The following is a 20,390-nucleotide window of genomic DNA, read 5'->3' as shown; positions in this document are numbered from 1 at the left end:
ATATCCATTTTGTGCCAATAATGTTATGCTTGCGAGGGTCAGGTCGCTTGACAAGTTCCCAAACATTGTTCAGCTTGAACTGTTGAAGTTCTTCTTGCATAGCTTGAATCCATTCAGGTTCCATAAAGGCTTCAGCAACTTTCTTGGGTTCTGATATTTGTCGAGCATTGTTCGAGCCATCTCAATGAGGGTTCTGTTCTTGCGCTCAACGATGCCATTTTGCTGAGGTGTGTATGGAGCAGAGAACTCATGAGTGATTCCCATTGTATCCAGATAAAGATCAAGTCCGGTGTTCTTGAATTCAGTGCCATTGTCACTTCTTCTTGACTAGTGTGTGTAAGTTCCTCATGCCAGCATGCCCCAGCCTCCGATGCCAGAGCCAGCATTCTGAAGCTTTTGCGAGAAGACATACGGCAAGCTGTGGACTTGCTGAGAAATCTACCATGTATAGATCATCTTTTCGATACCCTTCAAAGACTAGAGACTTGTCAGATTCCATTAGTACAAGGCAACGATATTTTCCGAACAACACAATCATGTTCAAGTCACAGAGCATTGAGACAGACATTAAGTTGAAACCAAGGGATTCAACAAGCATCACTTTATCCATGTGTTGATCCTTTGAGATTACAACTCTACCTAGACCCAATACCTTGCTTTTACCAGTGTCAGCAAATGTGATGTGACTCTTGTCGGATGGACGTAAGGTTGAGTCCATAAGAAGACTTCGATCACCAGTCATATGATTTGTGCATCCGCTGTCCATAATCCATTCTGAAGCTTTTGGTGACATACCCTACATTGCAGTTAGGAGGATAGGCTTCACAAAGAGTGTTGTGAAGCATAAGCATTTGACACACACAAGGATTGTCACAGCTTAGATCAAGGTTAGGACTCATAGTATGACTGGTAAGCGATTCAGATGTGAAATATATAGTAAGACATTTTATCATGCGTCCTTAATGTGTTTTAGGTCCCCAGCAATAGCATCGGATGCCTTTGATTACAGGCTGGAGACCTTTCTCTGCAAAAGAAAGTTAATTCTTCTTCATCACCCACATTTTCAGGGGTGGCTTAGAAGCAGTGAGTCTAAGTGCAGCATCTGAGAATTTTGGCTTTGGAGCCCTAGAAAATAGCCTTGCAGGAGATGAATGATACTCATATGAATAAGCAGAAAAGTTCTTAGTTCTATGAACATAGCGGTTTGAAGACACACGCTCATATTCATAAGTCTGAGTATGATTTCCCTACAAAACATTGGCGTTAGGGTGACTCAGGTGAGTCCTGTATCTGTATGAATCCTTTGGGCCATGTGAAGCCATAGGTCTGGGGTTTGTCTTCTTCCTTGGTGGTGTCATGACGACATTCACAGGAAGATTCTCAATGTACTGCTTAGGTACCCAGATCTTCTTCATAGGCGGTCTATTCCTGCAGTTAGTACCAATATACTTGGCAAACACTTCACCATTCTGATTCTTGAACAATTTATAGTTTGCATCAAAGGATTCATCAATGATAATAGGATTAGCACAGGTAAAGCCAGATAAAGTGGATGGATCTACTGAAGGTTCCTTTGCAGCAACCCATGTGGTTTTGGGGTACTGCTCAGGCTTCCAATACGAGCTATCAACATTCATTTTCCTCACGAACCCAACACCCTCTTTCCTAGGGTTTCGGTTCAGAATCTGCTTTTTGAGGACATCGCAAAGTGTCTGATGTCCTTTCAGACTTTTATACATCCCTGTTTCAAGCAATGTCTTCAACCTAGCATTTTCATCAACAATAGTAGTGGTATCCTCCACAGAGGGGTTAGTAACCACATCAGTAGGTGAAGACAATGAAACAGTAGCAGCAGTGGAACATTCAGCAACAGATATAGCGTTATCACGCTCAATGCATTTTAGACATGGTGGTTCAAATCCTTTCTGTGTAACGCTGATTTGTTGAGCAAGTAATGAATCACGCTCCTTCTGAAGATCTTCATAATCCACTCTTATCTTTTCAAGGTCTTGCTTTCTTTGAAGACATCCAGAAGAAAGCTTCTCATGATCAGACAAGAGAGAATTATGTTGATCTTGAAGGGCGTCAAACTTGGAATGAAGTCTCTGAAGACTCTCAGCCAATGCTTTTGAGTGATCCATTTCTTCACCCAACATATCATCGCTCTTATTAAGCATGTCTTGAACCCTTTCCAAGACTCTTTGTTGTTTAGTGGCAAGGGAAGCAAGCTTGACGTAACTGGGGCCAAATTCATCACCTGATTCGTCATCACTAGTTTCAGAGAGGTAGCTTTCGGTTACCTTATCACCCCTTGCCATAAGGCATGGTGAAGATGATGGCGATTCAGGTGCAAAAGTCATCTCTTTAAGAGACTCCTTGTAGTCCTCAAACCAAGGATCATAACGAGTACGATGACCTTCATAGACCTCAGAAAGACGGTCCCAGATTAGCTTCGCATGATTGAGGTGCATGACGTTCCTGAACTGATTTCGGGATAGACAGGAGCAGATAACATCCTTTGCCGTGAGGTTCAGTAGAGTATACTTGTGAATGTCATCAGCCTCCGCCATCTTGCATAGATCGGTAAGACCAATCTCAGTGACGGTCCACAGTTCGCTGTCCATAGCCATGAGTCGCTTCTTCATCATGGCCTTCCACCGAGGATACTCATGACCGTCAAAGGTGGGGCAAGATATGTTCCTCAATCCTGCAGTCAACATAGCTAAAACTCCAGGTGGTTAAACCGAATCACACAGAACAAGGGAGTACCTCACTCTGATACCAATTGAAAGTGCTAGTATCGACTAGAGGGGGGGTGAATAGGCGATTTTTATGAAAGTCTTCAAAACTTGAAAGTTTCGAAGACAAACAATCGAAATGACCTAATTGATATGCAGCGGAAGATAAACTACAACAAGCAAACCATAGTCAAGTATGCAATGATATGAAAGAACAGGACTAATGGCAGCTAAGTAGTAAGGATCAGGATGAAAGATAGTATGAAGCCAATCAACGATAGTAGTCAAGCAATGAAGTCAAATAGGTACGGCAGATAGGCAATGACTTCACGAAGACAAACTCTAAGTAAAGGATGGGAAGGGATAGAACCAGTCACTTGTTGAAGACACATGATTTATTGGACCAGTTCCAGTTACCGTGACAACTGTACGTCTGGTTAGAGAGGCTGAGATTCAACTCAGAAGACCGTGTCTTCACCTTATTCCCCTTGAGCTAAGGACACCCAGTCCTCGCCCAATCACTCTGGTAAGTCTTCAAGGTAGACTTCCGAACCTTCACAGACTTCGTTCACCGGCAATCCACAATGACTCTTGGATGCTCAGAACATGACGCCTAACCGGCTAGAGGATTCACAGTCCTCAAGTGTAACAAGTCTTCAGGTCACACAGACAGAAAGACTTCAGTGATGCCTAACACTCTTTGGCTCTGGGTGTTTGGGCTTGGTCCTCACAAGGATTTCTCTCTCTCAAAGGCTTCGAGGTGGGTTGCTCTCAAATGACAAAAGCCGTGCACTAACTCTGAGCAGCCACCAATTTATGGTGTAGGGGGTGGGCTATTTATAGCCACTGGGCAACCCGACCTGATATGTACGAAATGACCCTGGGTCACTAAGGAACTAACACGTGTTCCAACGGTCAGATTTCAAACACACACGACAACTTTACTTGGGCTACAAGCAAAGCTGACTCATCCATTTCTGGATAAGATTTGCTCTCATTGTCTTCGCTCGAAGACATAGGATTTGGGTTGAGCATCACTTCAGTCATCCTGACTTAGTTCACTTGGACCCCACTTAACAGTACGGTGGTTCCTATGACTCAACAAAGAAGAAAAAGGAAACAACAAGACAACACAGTCTTCGCGCTCCATAGTCTTCACTCAATGTCTTCTCATGTCATAGTCTTCAATATGAATATCTTCGTATTCCACCATTGTCTTCAATGTCTTCATACATTTTTAGGGGTCATCTCCGGTAGGTAAACCGAATCAATGAGGGACACTACCTGCGTTATCCTGCAATTCTCACAAACGCATTAGTCCCTCAACCAACTTTGTCGTCAATAATCCAAAACCAACTAGGGGTTGCACTAGATGCACTTACAGTGGTGCAAGCCATACTCTGGGATCACGGATCCCCTGATCATGGAGGGTCTCTCCCTACGTGATGGTGTCCGTTTTGCTACTCTTCGAGGTTTCTCCCATGTGATAATGGAAGTAGACTGCTTGGAGTTGGTGACACTATGGAATTCTCGCCACAATTCTTGTTCTTTTGTGGCCTACTTATTAGATGGGATAGGAGAGCTTAGTACTTATTTTACATCTTTTGATATTCGCCATGTAAGTAGATCAGCTAATCTTCCTGCGCATCTATGTGCGAAGCGTGCTTGTGCACTGGATGTAGCAGATAGCTGGATGGATGAAACCCCAAGCTTCTTGTTGACCAGCTTATTGGCTGACTCATCCAAGAATGCTTTTCGATGAATAAAGCTCTCCAATTAGCCTGCAAAAAAACATATGATACTAATCTATGATACTATGCACTATGGATGTAGTATCATACACTCTCCACTATGACCAGCCTTAAACATTCGTGCGGTGCATTTTTCTAAGCCAACTTTACATGAGAAATTAGCATGAACAAACCAACTTAGGAAGACAACTAGGCAGACTCTTGGGACTTCTATTTCTATATCGAAAAGAAAATCAATCTCTACTACTTCAAAAATAAGTGGTGTTCTTTTTTCTGTCAAGCAGAACTTTTCGTCAACCGGTTTCCCTTATACGACCATGTCCCTTTATCGATTTTTTCCATCCAGCCTTTTTTCCCACCCCGCCATATTTGACCGCACCTTCACTTATGATAATCAATCATCTTAATTTACTTATCTTCTGAACCATTTTTACCATAATTTACTTACGAAACTTCTCATCAAATTATAAGGTAAATTAGTTACATATTTTGGTAAGCATTTATTTACAGAATCACATTTAGTTACATAATATTTATACTGTGTAGCAACGCAGTGCATTGTTCTAGTTTGCTAAAAAGTTACTTATATTTCTCGTACTAAGGTGTGTGAAGAACTTGCTTTATATGTTTTTTCTCCTCTCTCCTCCACATCATGGATTTTTCCTTTGCGATGAACACCCTAATAGAACAAATTAGGTGACAAGCACATTGTGTCATTGCTATTACAAAGTACAAACATTATAACATCATAAAGATTTGACAAGAACATCTTGAATAATAGGACACTACTAGAACAAGATTGATCAGTTTAGAGAAATTTATGGAAAATAAATCAAGTAAAATGAACAAATGTTACACTTATTACGTAAAGTAATGTTTTTTTTGAAATTATGATAAATATGGACCACAAATGATTTTATCACTTTACCAAATTTCACACATGCACATTCCTATCCATATTCTGCATCTGTGGTTTTTAGTCACAATCTTGTTAGAAAAATCTTAGAGAAACAACTCTTTGCTAGTGTTATATGTCATCACCATATGGTCCGATGCTATTTTTTGGTAGTGCAACCCTTATCACAAACATTTGGTCATCTCGCACACATGTACACAACTTGTAGCATTGGCGGTGATATGTTATTGCACTTCGTTACATCATCTCCTACCTCTGTATGGGTTTGCGAATGGCATTTTTTCAAACCCGTAGGTAACGACAATTATGATTCCTTATGATTTATCTTCCAATATATTTTGTCGCGATCACAACTCATTTACATCTCATCGATCCATTATCAGCTATTTTTGCATAGTGTAAATGTCATTTGTTGTACTTTTTAGCTCAGAAGAACTTTCAAAAAGTTTCTTTTAACATGTATCATGAATTGAGGGAAGGGTTAAATGTGGGTTGGTATTTAAAATTACATGATACAATACTAAATTACGATCCTTTACTTTCTTGGACGTGCTAGAGCAACCCATATCGATATGTTTTGTAAATGACACGTTCCCAAACCCGTAGGTTGCGACGATTATGGCCCCTTGTGCCTTATCTTTCAATCTATTTTGTCGCGAAGAGTTGACGTGCCTTAAACTCAACTCGGCAACGGATCACAACTCATTTTACATCTCATTGATCCAATGTCAGCAATTTTGGGCATAGCGTCAATGCCATTTGTTTGCAACTGGCGTGTTACCAAACCCGCAAGTTGCGACAATGGTGACCCCTTATGCCTTATCTTTCAATCTATTTTGTTGCGGGGAGGTGACGTGCCTTAAACTCAACTCGGTGATGGATCACAACTCATTTCTCATATATTTTTTTGCGGGTGACGGATCACAGCTCATTTATGTCTCATCAATCCAATGTCAGTAATTTTGGGCATTGCGGCAATGTCTTTTGTTGCGGTTAGTAGCTAAAAAGCATGCGCATATATTTTTTTATCTGACTTGCCATGTATCGGAAAATTAAGAAATGATTAAACATGAATTGGTATTTTAAATGACCTTAATAGCACTCTAATTCTATGGCAAGTTATGATGACATGAAATTAGTATAATTCTTTTCCCCATTTAATACTGCAACATATCAGCAATATGCCTAATTAACAATCGCACAAGACTACACGAATAAATATGAATATGAGTAGTAATTATAAATACTAAACGAAACGAATTTAGATCGGGAAAGGAGAAAACCAGTCGCCCGCCCCCGTCCGTTCTCGCTGCATCCACCGACAGAGAGAGCCGTCTCCTCCCAATTCCCATAAACACAAGCTCACACGCCTCCGCTCCGTGCCCAAACCCACCACCAATTCAACCGCGACCCAACCCACCCCGTCATTCTCACCACCGGCGCCTCCCCCCTCCTCAGATCCACGCGCGCCCGCGCGCGACCAGCCGCGATGACGGCCAAGGGCGGCGCGTCGCCGGCGCCGGGCGGCGCGGGAGCTGCGGCCAACGGGCGCTTCTTCACGGTCGGGCTCGTCACCGCCTGGTACTCCTCCAACATCGGCGTGCTCCTGCTCAACAAGTACCTCCTCAGCAACTATGGCTTCAAGTACCCCATCTTCCTCACCATGTGCCACATGTCCGCCTGCGCGCTCTTCTCCTACGCCGCCATCGCCTGGCTCCGGATCGTGCCCATGCAGCTCGTGCGCTCCCGCGTCCAGCTCGCCAAGATCTCCGCCCTCAGCCTCGTCTTCTGCGGCTCCGTCGTCTCCGGCAACGTCTCGCTCCGCTACCTGCCCGTCTCCTTCAACCAGGCCGTCGGTGCCACCACCCCTTTCTTCACCGCCGTATTCGCCTACATCATGACCGTCAAGCGGGAGTCGTGGATCACGTACCTCACTCTCGTCCCCGTCGTCACCGGCGTCGTCATCGCCAGCGGCGTAAGTTATTACCTGCTCCCTCTCCGTCGCTCGTTTTCGGTAGATCTGTTGGTGTCGGGGTTGGATCTGAGGGGAATTCGGGTTTCGCTAGCTCGGGATTCCGGAGCAGCGAGACTGAGATCTAGCTGATGGGGAGAGGAGGATCTGTCACAATAGTGTCTAATTACTTGGACTTAAATGGTAGGTGACTCCCTCAAGTTGATTGAGCGTGCTGTCTGATACGTCCACAACTTTCTTAACTAGGGAAAACTTTAGGGATGATGAGTTGGGCTGGGCAATAGTTATGCCTCATGTCCAGGCATCCTATAATCTTTTAAAAGCCATTTAGTTGTCTGGAGAGAAATCCGGTTGACTAATTGTGTGCATGATTCATATGTCATTGGGGGGGGATTGGTTTGGGTCCCTGAGGAAATATAATTGTTCTGCCATAAAACTCCACAGGGAAAATTTTAGTTTCCAAATTGACCTTTACAGGAAAACCCCATATTTATTTGTATCTCAACTTCATGGGTTTGTAAGTATTATAAGATTGGAGATAGAAAAAAGAAATTACTTGTCGATGCTGATGATATATAGCTTGAATACTCTTGACAAGGAAGATTTTATATTTGTCCATTAGTCCTTATGATGTTAGTTGTGGCATTATTAAGTTGAGCCCCTTGCGATGGGTGCTGCCTTATGTAGCTGTCGTAATTCCCAGTGTAACATACTAGGTCAGCAAATTGTGGGATGATGGTAGCAGCACTACATTTAGTAGATTATGGCTTGCATGTATCTTCTGTAGTTAGTGAACTGTTTCTATTCTAGTCTATGAGAGAGCTGGATTTGCATGTTTTTCATTAACTAACTATTAGTGCGCAAACCAAATTTACAGGGCGAGCCTAGCTTTCATCTGTTTGGATTCATCATGTGCATTGGAGCCACTGCCGCAAGGGCGTTGAAGACCGTGTTGCAAGGAATTCTTCTGTCGTCTGAGGGGTAATCAGTTTATCTCATTTGTATAGATGACACATTATAAATGGATGCTCTATACTATTCATGAGCAAAATATATAGACAACAAATAGGAAGCTTCTAGGATTTGTCTTTTTTGGTATATACTGGGTGTTGTGTGTATACTTCTAGGCTTTGTGTATATAGTTATATTTTGGCTCTTCCTTCTAAAAAAGCTATATCATGACTCTTGACTATTCTGCCGTCTTGCAGGGAGAAGCTTAATTCTATGAACCTGCTCTTGTACATGGCTCCGATTGCTGTCATTCTCTTGCTTCCTGCTACCCTCTTTATGGAGGATAATGTTGTTGGCGTTACAATAGAACTGGCCAAAAAGGATTTCACCATTGTTTGGTTGCTGTTGTTCAACTCTTGCTTGTCATATTTTGTCAATCTGACCAATTTCTTGGTGACCAAACATACTAGCGCATTGACTCTGCAGGTACGTCATCCTTTCTCACTGTTAATTAAATTCATTCCGTGCATAAGTTACTGGAGCATAGCTTAGCAGGTTGCGCAAGAACTTGTTTTACATGTGGCCTTTTATGCCAAAATCTCTTCCATTAACCTGCCACCTTGTAGATTTGAATTTAAAATGTAGTAAAACGATCTGGAATTATTATTCGTGATCCTTTATATAATTCACATACGCAGCAGAGTATAGCTTTTAATTAATGTAATGTACCTTTTGAGGCAACACTGATAATAGGATCAAAATATTTGTTCTAAATATGGATGCAGATGGCTACTTATTTTTCAGCTGTGTCAACCCCAGTGAGTTGCTGAGCTTGCAAATATGCTAACTGCCACTATATCGTTTTACTAGAAATGTTTATCACAATTCATTTTTTGTTTGTATAATTCGTGTGGGGCACACAGCTTCAGGTTTTGTTGAACCATTTTGTTATGCGAGCTTGTTTCACTGTTAAGTGGAGTATACACGATTGTTTTTAAATGGTAATAATGATACAGTATGAATCCGCTGTGTTAATAGTATTGGCATGTGTCCCAAGTAAGCCCATAACTAAATGTAGCTTGCACGCGTGATACACCTAAAGCATTTTACGGATCTGTCTTCAAACTATGGGTGTTTTGGATGAGGGCTACTGACCCAAATACCAAAACTCTAGAAATATCCCTGGTACAAAATGTTTTGGAATTTACATTACCATTCTGGTGAACTGCTATTATTGTAGCTATGGAATTCATATTGGCTCTTTGATCATTAAAATGTTTAGTAAATATACGTATTTGTCTGCATCTGTTGAGTGAATATCTCAAAACTGTTCTATTTTGACCATAATGCATAGCACTTGGTGAACTATGTGTTGTGTTTTTGCTCACAAGGTTGTCTTAGTTCGTTCAACCAGTAGATAAGTCCTTGGTTTCAACAAATGAGTGGCTTGGCGATTTAATATATTCACGTTCCTTTCCAGGTCCTTGGAAATGCAAAAGGTGCTGTCGCAGTTGTCGTCTCAATTCTGATTTTCAAGAATCCTGTGTCTGTAACCGGAATGCTTGGTTACACCCTCACAGTTATAGGCGTCATTCTTTACAGTGAATCCAAAAAGCGGAGCAAACCCTAAGTTCCCCAGAAAACCGTACATATGGCCGTCCTTTCTCAGTCCGGTCGGTGCCCAGAGCTAATATATGACAGGGAACTACATCCGGGGCGATTGCAACAGATTCTGTGCTGTATGTAGCCGGATGACAAGGACAGAGAAGTCCAATAATACCTGTAGTTTTCCCTTGGATCGCAGAGGCACTTTGTTTTGCTAATGGAAATGATCAATAGAATACAATTTTTTGTGTTTAGAGAATTGTGAGCTGTGGCTCACACTGCCAGCATTGGTTGATACGCTTAGTTTTCGGAAATTGTTCTCTGTTATTCATCAGTTATTGTAAGTTCATGACTCCAGTTCTCTTCTTTTGAAGATTGCATGTACCAAACTTTGCCGAAGAACCTCCTAATATATTATGACACTGAATTTGTTGACACTATTCTTTCTTCAAATTAGTCACAGTTAACTGTTGGTGATTGTTTTGTTCTCTTATAGAGTACTTTACTCTGAGGGAGCTCATCAAATGATCGGCTAATTAATGTTCTTGCCTGTTGAAGCTTTGTAAGGGCAAACACTTAAGCCGGATGCTGTGTCTGCCTGGTGAGCAAATGTGTAATCTCTCTGATGTGGCCATTTCGGGAACGATTCCTTCAAGTGTTTTGAGACTTCTATTCTGGTGAATTATGACATGTGTATGAACTTTACCATGTATATGACTCAGGTATTCATCTCTTGATTTGTCTGTGGACAAATTTCAAGCTAAAACTTTCTCTGCAACACACTTCCATGCAGGGTTGTGCGAGAATATCGCGGTGCATGACAAATCGCACAACTGCAGGTAAGCAGAGCTCGGGCCGATATCAAGATTTTTCTCTTACACATTGCGTGCCTAAATACAGTTTGACTAGCCGATTCCAAAATCCTATTGCGTGCCTAAATACAGGAGAATAGTATGTTCAAACTATACGATACACTAATATATGCTCAAGTAATCTCATTCGATAATAGTGGAGTTGACCCGATTGAACGCTGCTACACACACGACACAGTCTGGACGATTTTGAAGCGATGCAGCACATCAAGCCGTTCATGTGCTGAGCAAAAGTGGATAGCACCGTTGAAACCTCCATCGTGTGGAGTTGGGCCGGCAACTGTCGTTCGCATGGTAGTTTTGGAGCCGATTTGTTGTGATACAAATCTGGTATCCTGTGTTTTTTTACGCGTGAGAGCGGGTAATATACGCTCAAGTTCTGTTTTCAAAGTGGAGGCACAACTTGAACAGCATATAGGCAGTTTAACAGTGTGATACTAAGAGGCTGTTTGGATTGTGACTTATCTTTGCCACATATTGTCACATTAATTTTTTGCCTTGCTTGAGTTGCTCAAATTGTTAGCCACACTTTGGTTTGCCTAAGGGTTCACTTTTCATGAAAAAATTCTTATCTTAAGTATAGCTAAAACCAAACACCCATCTAACTTGATCAAATATGTCTAAGATGAGGTATGGCAAAATGTGGCTATAAACCAAACAACCTCTAAGTTCACCGACTCAGCGAGCTCAGACACACACCATTGCGAGCTCAAGAGAATGACCGAAGATTACGAGGATTTTATTCAGGTTCACTGCCCCTTGCAGCGATGGGACTACAGACAACTTGGTAAAAGGGTTTACCACTGAAAATACGTTGGTAAACGAGAGAGAGAGACGGAATGAATCTTTGTTACAGACTTTGCTGGGCCGTGCGCCCACCCCATGGGCGCACGGAGTTAGAGGGAATTGAACGAATTGAACGTGGACGAGCGCTGCTTCTTCTTCTTCTTCTTCTTGTGCAGCAGCTTGTTATAATCAGACAGACAGATCTCGGGCGAGCACCTTTGGTTGGCCTCCTTTTAACTCCTCGCACCGTCACCGTGGCTTCAGCTGCACCCAGCCACCTGCTCCACTGCGCACACGTACGTACAGTGCAAAAAAAAGATCAGATCTCGCCAGCTTTCGCGGCAAATATTAAGATGGCGCCCATACAATTACAAAGCTGTGTCGCACGTTGCTGGTTGCTAGCTGGGACGTGATGTTTCAGCAGTACTGCTACTGGTTTTCGTTCCTTTCACTCTTCCTAAATTAATCCTACCATAATACTACTCGACATTTTTTGACTCTAGTGTAATGTCGTAAAACGTCTTACATTATGGGACGAAGGGAGTAACAATCTAGCTTTGAGATGACGAAGTTGGTTACCTTTGGAAGGCACCATGACTGTGGGCTTTGAGATGATGGCGGGCACGGTGGGCACGGCGGCGGAGACCGGCGGGAAGAAGTGCGCGGCCGGGACGCCCAGCCCCTGCGAGCCGTGGTAGTGGTAGTGGTAGTAGGGGTACACGGGCATCATGCCGTTGGGCGCGAGCATGCCTCCATGCGCCGCCGCCGGCGGGTACGAGAAGTGCCCCTGCGGCTGCATGTAGGACCCGCCCGCGCCAGGCGCCGCTGCCGCCGCCGCTTGGCCCAGCTTCTGCTGTCACGTCACGGAAGCAGCAAGGTGACACTCGTTAATTCTCGATCTACCATGAGTGACACTGCAGCAGCATAAGGTAGTAGTAACATTTATCCTGGTAGGTAACTTACCGCGTTGTAGCTCAGGTCAGTGACGTAGTTTGGGGAGTAGCTGAATGAATGAACACACAAAGCAGACAAATTAGTGGTCAGTTTAATAATTTTTGAGGCAAGAGCACTACAAACCCACAAACTTACAATGAATGTGATGGTTTAGTCCACAAACTTGTAAAAGGTGATCACCTTATCCATAAACTTGCAATGTATGTAAACATTTAGTCCAAAGCCAATCATAAGTTGACAAATGTTGCCACGCTGGCAGCGTTGTGGCACACCCGCTCGGCCCGGCATTTTTATGAAAACCCCCTCCACCTTTATAGAAATTATGAACGTTGTTGCGTTTGCGCCTACATGCCAGAGGGCGGTGCTAGCAATCTGGCTAGGATTGGCGACTGCCATACCTCAAATTCCACCAAAAAATATATTGGTATATATAGTGTGTGTGCATATTAATTACTCAACTTGGCGACAACAATAGAATATAACCACAACTTAGAGACATATAGTAGAAACGATCGATATATAGGCCATCTAGAAGACGACGGTGATGATCTACTGCGACTCAGCGGACGGCGTGGTGTTGGCGGCTGAGCCGTGGTCGTATATATTGGTATATATTGGTATTGTACGTGTTGAGCAAGCTGAGTTGATTGCTGACTTGCTGATGGTCCTAATGGATCGGCAAGTTGTCTTGCAAGTTCAACTCCATGCACAAATCAACACACGTTCGCCGGTTTCAAATTCTGGAAATCCTTTCGCTGCATGGCCGAATGTGTGCAGCAGCAAACAGCAAGCAGGGAGCGGCAGTGGCCGGCACTGAATCGGGCCATACGAGGACGCGAGCGCGACTGAGCACAAAATAGCATAGAATAAGAAGATCAAGTAATGAATGAAAGCGTTCTAAAAATGTAAAGAATGAAAGTTAATTTAGGATTGAAATTGAACTTTGAATTTTGAAGCAAATTTTGTTGCCGTCTGCCAAAATAAGCTTAAATATTTTAGGTATCCCCTATTGACAAAACTAATCGATTGATTTTGAATTTTGATTGTGCTTGCTAAACACAAAGTATTTATATAACTAATATTTAGTGAGCTCTTGCGTAATTACATTATATGTACATGGTTTTCTCCTTGATAGTTATCCCCACACCTAAGAATTATTCCTGCCTCTGCCACTGGCAGTAATTAACACGGTTTCAGTACTGGTTTCAACAACAACATAGTCCAACACGTTTTTCTTTGTTGGTGTCCAATCCACATGATGATGTACTTCTGAGATTGAGTATCCAGAGAGCGCCTCAAATGGGTTTTACTGGCATTTGGTGACAGATCCTACTAAACAAGCACAAGATAATGATCATTTTCACATAAACGGTGGCAACCCACTTAACATTTACAGATGCGACCAATTAGTCGATGCTTATTTTTCTCGGGCAACGCATATTTGCATTTTTTTTGGCGAGAATTGCATATTTGCATTACATCACGCTAGGATGTCGAGCGGGTGATGGACAGTGGTGGTGGTTCGTTGCATTCAGATGAAATGTTTCTAATGGTCATAGTTAGTTTGTTCCTAGGGAAGGTTATACTTAGTTGTGTGTGTGTGTGTGACCAAACTTGCTGCATCTACACAAACAACTTGATTTTTTTGTTGAGCGGAACACAAAAAACTTGCTGGACAGGCGAGACGTCTATCTAGAAAGTTGGGCTCGCACAACACTGGCGTATGCTGGACCAGGCTTAGCGAGGGCGTGACTGTCTTGCTTGTAGCGAGACACAGTCTAGCCTCGCGTCAAGCAACGCCCAGAATGGGCCAGCAAATTAGGGACCGCAAGCATTGAGCATTTTTTGCTTTTTTTTCCACAGTTTTACTTTAATTTTACCTTTTCTTGTAATTCTAAATATATCTATTATAAAAATCAATTTACATGCATAATTGAAAATGTTACTCGTGCATTTAAAAATGTTAACATGTATAGAAAAATATTTCTAATGTATACAAAAAATGTACAATGTTTATGGAAAAAAGTAAACATCAAAACATATATATGAGAAAAAAATTAATCATGTATTAAAAAAAAGGTCTGCATAAAAATATATTTCAGATGAATGAAAAGGGTACAATGTGTATACAAAAAAGTAGACATCAAAAGATATATATGAGCGTGTTGCATGTAATAAGTTTTTGTGGCAGCTACTTTAGGTTATGGCCAAGAGTAGTGAATCATCCTTGACGTGGAATTTTGCATTGGCTTTTCTAATAAAAATTTCGGGAGGAGGACCCTTTGATTAAAAAATATGGATATAAAAAAAATATACCGTGCGTGTGGTTTCCGTAAAGGTGGAGGGGTTTCTCGTAAAAACGCCAGGCTGAGCGGGTGTGCCACGACGTGGTCAGCGTGGCGCCATTTGTCAACTTGTGATTGGCTTTGGACTAAATGTTCACATACATTGCAAGTTTAGGGATGAGGTGATCACCTTTTGCAAGTTTGTGGACTAAACCATCACATTCATTACAAGTTTGTGGATCTATAGTGCTCTTGCCTCATAATTTTTTTGAGATGCGCTCAGTTTAATATTGATGCTGTAGAAACAGGACGAGGAAAGGCAGATCGGGTAATTAATTTTCTTTTCTTTTCGTTGTATGTAATCTTTTTTCCCCTGCTGCCGTGCAGACCGGCACGTGGGCACGTGAGGGCACGACGAGGCAGCTGGCCGAGGGGCGCGGTCCGGTCCAGGTCCAGCCTGTGCCCGTGTCCCTTGTCGCGTCGCGTGCTGCGAGCCACTGCCGCGCATGTGCCCACGCCACCAGGTCCCCGCGCCCCCTGACGGCCGGGGACCACGTCGCCTCGCCGGCCGCCTGCATGCGAGCGCGACACGCGCCGGTCACGCTCAGCCGCCGCCGCCGGACACGAATCCTCGTACTACTACGTAGCAGAGAACTCTCGCGAGGCGCCGGCCGTCGAAAAGAATTGCCGTCGCGAGGAGGAAGAAGAACATACGTGATGCAGGAGGTGCCGCTAGGGTGCGACGTGCGTACGTACCCGTAGTTGGCGGCGGCGGGGTAGAACGGGAGGACGCCGTGGTACTGCTGGTGAGCGCCGTGGCCGTAGTGCGCGGCCTGCGGCGGCGGCGGCGGCGTCGTGGAAGGGTGGTAGTACCACGGCACCGGCGACACGCCCCTGGACCCCACCGCGATGGCTGCTAGTTGATTAATTCCAGAGCCATGTGATCGCCCGTCAGTACGCACGTTGGCGGCAGTAACAACTGGCTTAGCGCGCGTGGATTTGGATTTGCGAGCGTACCTGGCGCGGGCTGGCGGTGAGGGGACGGGAGCGCTGGCATGTGATGCGGCGCCGGGGTGGTCGGCGGCGAGGGGCGGAGGAGGTGCGGCGGCTGGGGCCGCGGCTTGGCGCCGAGGGAGGCGAGGTTGCAGTTGGCGCGGCGGCCGTTGATGACCGGGGTGCCGTCCTCGCACGCCTTCTTGGCCGCCTCCGCCTCCTTGAACGTCACCTGTTGCATGCAAAACGCGTCAGAAGCTAGCATACCACGGCCATGCATGGCAATGGAGGGAAGCAGAGGGGACTGACGAAGCCGTAGCCCTTGGAGCGGCCGGTGAGCTTGTCGGAGATGATGACGGCCTCGAGGATGTCGCCGAAGCGCTCGAAGTGCTCGCGGAGGGTGTCCTTGTGCGTCTCCCACGCCAGCCCGCCCACGAACACCTTGGTCAGCGTGGTGTCCCCGAACGCCGCCGCCGGCTGCGCCTGTGGCTGCCCCAGCATCGTCATGGCCACCCAACTAATTAGCCTACGTGCCGACCTCGACGACGCAACGAGAGCAGGGCGCGCGGACGGAGCTGAATGGCGATGCACGACGGGGTGGCGACTGGTGAGGAGGCTACCCGGGCGGGGTTTTTATATAGACCGGAGTTTATAATTCCGAGGGTGGAGGGGGGGTGGGTGGATAACGGAAACAGGAGCGCTACTACTCGTCTGTCGGACTGGTCCAGTGCTCCTCTAGCCTGGCGCCTCTGCCCTCGGCCTCTGCGCTGCGCCATGGGGGGAGTCACCTCTTCTGCCGGTGTCCTGTCCAGTGTAACGAACAAAAATGGCCTGGCTGGCCCTGTAGATCCGGTGTTTTTATTGAGGGCGATGAAGGTTGTAGACACTGACAGGTAAGGGCCGATGGGACGCAGGATATTTTCCATTTACGTGGGAATGAACCGGCCCATTATTATTATCAATTAAAAATGGAAAAGAACTGATCTAGGTGAAAAATGCGCAGTCTCGTTTTTGGTATTCTCTGAGGATTCATTGACAGCAGATCCGTACTGTATGTACACTAGCTCGCAGTAGTAAAACGGATGGACGCCCGGGCCGGCCAGACTGGGAGGAGAAGGTGGAGACAGCTGGCTCCGCAGTTTGCCTTTTCCACACAACGTGCTTGCACTGTCCTCTACAGCGAGTTTGCTGGATGTATTACTCATTTTTTGATTTATTTAATCCATGAGCATGTATCGAACATATAAACGAAATATTTACGTGGACAGTAAGTACAGCTAGCATATGAACAGTTAAATAGGGGGTGAACAGATCGTATACCCTTCGCTAGTTTAGGCTAGGATAAAACCGCGGTAGTTGCGGCTTCCTCCGCAGCCTTCTTAGCAGCGGTGCCGTCATCCATGGGGTCGGTGAAGGACGAAGACGAAGAGGGCAAACGTGCCAAGATGCTCCCTCAAAACCTTATCGCCTTTTTCCCAGTGTAGGATGGCAATCAGCGGGGTTCCGGAGGCCTTCTCTGGCCGTGTACGCGGTCAACTGGATGGATCACTGGAAGTAACAACAGTGACTGGAGCAGTGGAGTGACGGCTAGGGTTGTGTGAAAGGAGGAACTGAATGTATCACCTAGGGTTGCCAAAAACTCTAATATATAGTCCGGCGGATTGGGAGTTGTACACATGGTCCAACGTCTCAGAGAGTGACACATCCATTAAAGACTCGTAATTAATCTCAAACCGATTAATTATTCCCGAATGACAAAATAAAGCGCAAGTATGACATAGATCTGAGCTCAGCTCGACTCGTTCATGAAACACGACATGTGCGTGGGCGAGGCAAGGCATGACGAACATCGGAGGAGGAGCGTGCATGTGCCACTCCCCTTCTCAAGCTCCAATAACATATGAAGAGAATCCGTTATAAACAGGTCTCAACTCTCCTCCACTAGCAGTATGGTACTAAATTTCCCACCATGTCATGACATCCCACATGAGCCTTAGGGAGGAATTATGGTTTATGTATGACCCAAGGCTCGTCTATAATTCAACAACCCCCCACCAGATCTCGAAGACATTATATTGTCCTATGTTCCAAAACGTTGTTTTGATATACCGATACTTTTCAGTGGAGGCCGGTTAAGGTTTAACATCCACCTAAAGCATAGGTTTGTACTTCTTCACAATTGAACAATGGACTATGCCTTAAATTATCAGTTTGACATTTAAAAGTTTCACCAATTGTCTTACCGGTACTAGGCTGCCGAAGGCTAACCCCGCGGGTGGAGTATATTAGTCACACTCCTAACCTATTTATCAGCTTCCTAGAGATTACCCTATCAAATAGACTATGATCAACAGTCGGGCTCATATAGGTGTGTTCTTCCAAAGATTGCTCTATAGGATGGCCTCTTGCTTCTACAAGCCTTAGAACACATTACACTTATAAAGGATGCCGGAGTATTTGTCTCGTGGCGCTCGTTAAAGGAGAAGAGAGCCTTTGACCATCCATTTCACGGTAGCTTGCCGCGAGGGCCTCTCGGGGGCTCTTTGTGCCGTCTGATCTATCCAGACGATACGCGTCTGGGTGACCTGGTTGGGCGGTCCCTGACAGGAGGACCACGGGGCTCACGTTGAGCCAAAGTCATGGGGCGGCATCGGGAGCACCCGCGATGGCACTACGCACACCAACACGCTCGCGTCAGGCTAGCCGGACCCCGCCTATTGGTGGCCTTTGGCCCCGAGCGGGTTAGACCGGTAGTGCTAGTTGGCGGGTCACACGCCTGCGATGCCCGTGCTGTGTGTTGCCTCACCCGCAATGGCTGAGCCGAACCTGCCTATCGATGGCCTTTGGCCTCGCGCGTGACGATTGAGCCGGATCCCGGTCTGTCGGCTGCCTTTGGCCCCTGGCTGGTTGGTCCGGCCTTGCCAACCGGGCCCGTGCTTGCGCTTGACTGGCGCGTGTCAGATGCTCCGAGAAAGATGTAGGATCGAAATATGTCTAGAGGGGGGGGGTGATTAGACTACTTGACCAAATAAAAACTTGTCATTTTCCCAATTTTAGTTGTGTCCAAGTTTTATCACTTCTACCAATTCAAGTAACACCCTACACATGCAAAGTCTAAGAGTTGTGCAGCAGAAAGTAAAGACATTGCATATGAACGTAAGTGAGGGATCGGAGAAATCAAACGCAATGATGACACTGTGATTTTTGGCATGGTTCTAATAGGTCGTGCTATGGTACATCCACGTTGATGAAGACTTCAACCCACTGAGGGTAACGGCTACGCGAATTCATAGAGGGCTCCACCCACGAAGGGTCCACGAACAAGCAACCTTGTCTATTCCACCATGGCTTACATCCACAAAGGACTAGCCTCACTCGGAGTAGATCTACACGAAGTAGGTGATCTCCTTGCCCTTACAAACTCCTTGGTTCAACTCCACATGATCTTGGAGGATCCCAAGTGACACCTAACCGATCTAGGAGACAACACTCTCCAGAAGGTAATAAATATTATTGTCGATCATGAACTCCTTACTCTTGTGCTTCAAACATAGTCTTCTCAACACTCAATCACTCTCTCACAGATTTTCCTTGGGTAGGAGAAGTATTGGAGTGTGATATGTCTCCAACGTATCTATAATTTATGAAGTATTCATGCCATGTTTACAACAATTTTATATGGTTTTGGTATGATTTGAATGGAACTAACCCTGACTGATGTTGTTTTCAGCAGAACTACCGTGGTGTTATTTTTTGTGCAGAAATAAAAGTTCTCGGAATGGGATGAAAATTTATGGTGATTTTTTGTGGACCAAAATAGACCTCCAAAGCTTCGTGGGAGGACCAGAAGCCTCACGAGGAAGCAGCAAGCTCACACGACGTGCCCTCCCCCTCGGGGAGGGCCTACCAAGATTGTCGCTCCCTCGTCGGCCCCCTTGATGTGAGACCGACGCCAAAAATTCCTATAAATACCAAAAAACCCAGAAAGAAACCTAGAACTTCCGCTCCGTCGCTGCAAGCCTCTGTACTGAAGTGATCTCATCTGGAGGCCTTCTCTGGCACCCTGCCGGAGGGGGAAATCATCACCGGAGGCCATCTTCATCATCACGGCTGCCACCATGACGAGGAGGGAGTAGTTCACCCTCGGGGCTGAGGGTATGTACCAGTAGATATGTGTTTGATCTCTCTCTCTCTCTCTCTCGTGTTCTTGATTTGGTATGTTCTTGATGTACCATGAACTTTTTAAATATAGTTGAATCATATGGTGTTTCTCCCTCTCTATCTTGTTGTGATGAATTGAGTTTTTACCTTTGAGGTTTCACTATTATCGAATTGAATACTTTTATTGATTTGACAACACTTGATGTATGTCTTGCATATGAATACCCGTGGTGACAATGGGGTATTGTTGGGGAATGTAGTAATTTCAAAAAATTTCCTACGCACACGCAAGATCATGGTGATGCATAGCAACGAGAGGGAAGAGTGTTGTCCATGTACCCTCGTAGACCGTAAGCGGAAGCGTTATGACAAACGCGGTTGATGTAGTCGTACGTATTCACGATCC

The 20,390-nt window shown here is 45.0% G+C and overlaps 2 protein-coding genes across 5 annotated transcripts; one reads left to right on the top strand and one right to left on the bottom strand.

The window, feature by feature from the left end:
• The first annotated feature begins 6,737 nt into the window (after positions 1–6,737).
• Positions 6,738–10,373, top strand: LOC123092495 (probable sugar phosphate/phosphate translocator At3g11320). The gene is made up of 4 exons (XM_044514287.1): positions 6,738–7,380; positions 8,255–8,358; positions 8,586–8,814; positions 9,809–10,373. The coding sequence occupies exons 1-4, from the start codon at positions 6,895–6,897 to the stop codon at positions 9,956–9,958; spliced, it is 969 nt and encodes a 322-aa protein (XP_044370222.1). The 5' UTR covers positions 6,738–6,894; the 3' UTR covers positions 9,959–10,373.
• Positions 10,374–11,523: 1,150 nt separating this feature from the next.
• Positions 11,524–16,461, bottom strand: LOC123092496 (probable RNA-binding protein ARP1). Of its 4 annotated transcripts, none has more exons than XM_044514288.1 (6): positions 16,133–16,461; positions 15,848–16,055; positions 15,587–15,746; positions 12,555–12,594; positions 12,171–12,444; positions 11,524–11,877 (listed from the first exon to the last, which is right to left on the bottom strand). In XM_044514288.1, the coding sequence occupies exons 1-6, from the start codon at positions 16,328–16,330 to the stop codon at positions 11,852–11,854; spliced, it is 906 nt and encodes a 301-aa protein (XP_044370223.1). In that variant the 5' UTR covers positions 16,331–16,461; the 3' UTR covers positions 11,524–11,851. The 4 variants fall into 4 exon arrangements, with proteins under 4 accessions (XP_044370223.1, XP_044370225.1, XP_044370224.1 ...); XM_044514290.1 differs by having other exon boundaries at positions 12,171–12,441; positions 16,133–16,460; XM_044514289.1 differs by having other exon boundaries at positions 15,587–15,743; positions 16,133–16,459.
• Between the last annotated feature and the right edge of the window lie 3,929 nt (positions 16,462–20,390).

Source organism: Triticum aestivum, chromosome 4B (assembly GCF_018294505.1).
Source record: "Triticum aestivum cultivar Chinese Spring chromosome 4B, IWGSC CS RefSeq v2.1, whole genome shotgun sequence".
NCBI lineage: Eukaryota > Viridiplantae > Streptophyta > Magnoliopsida > Poales > Poaceae > Triticum > Triticum aestivum.
This window is presented reverse-complemented; position numbering and strand designations above follow the sequence as displayed.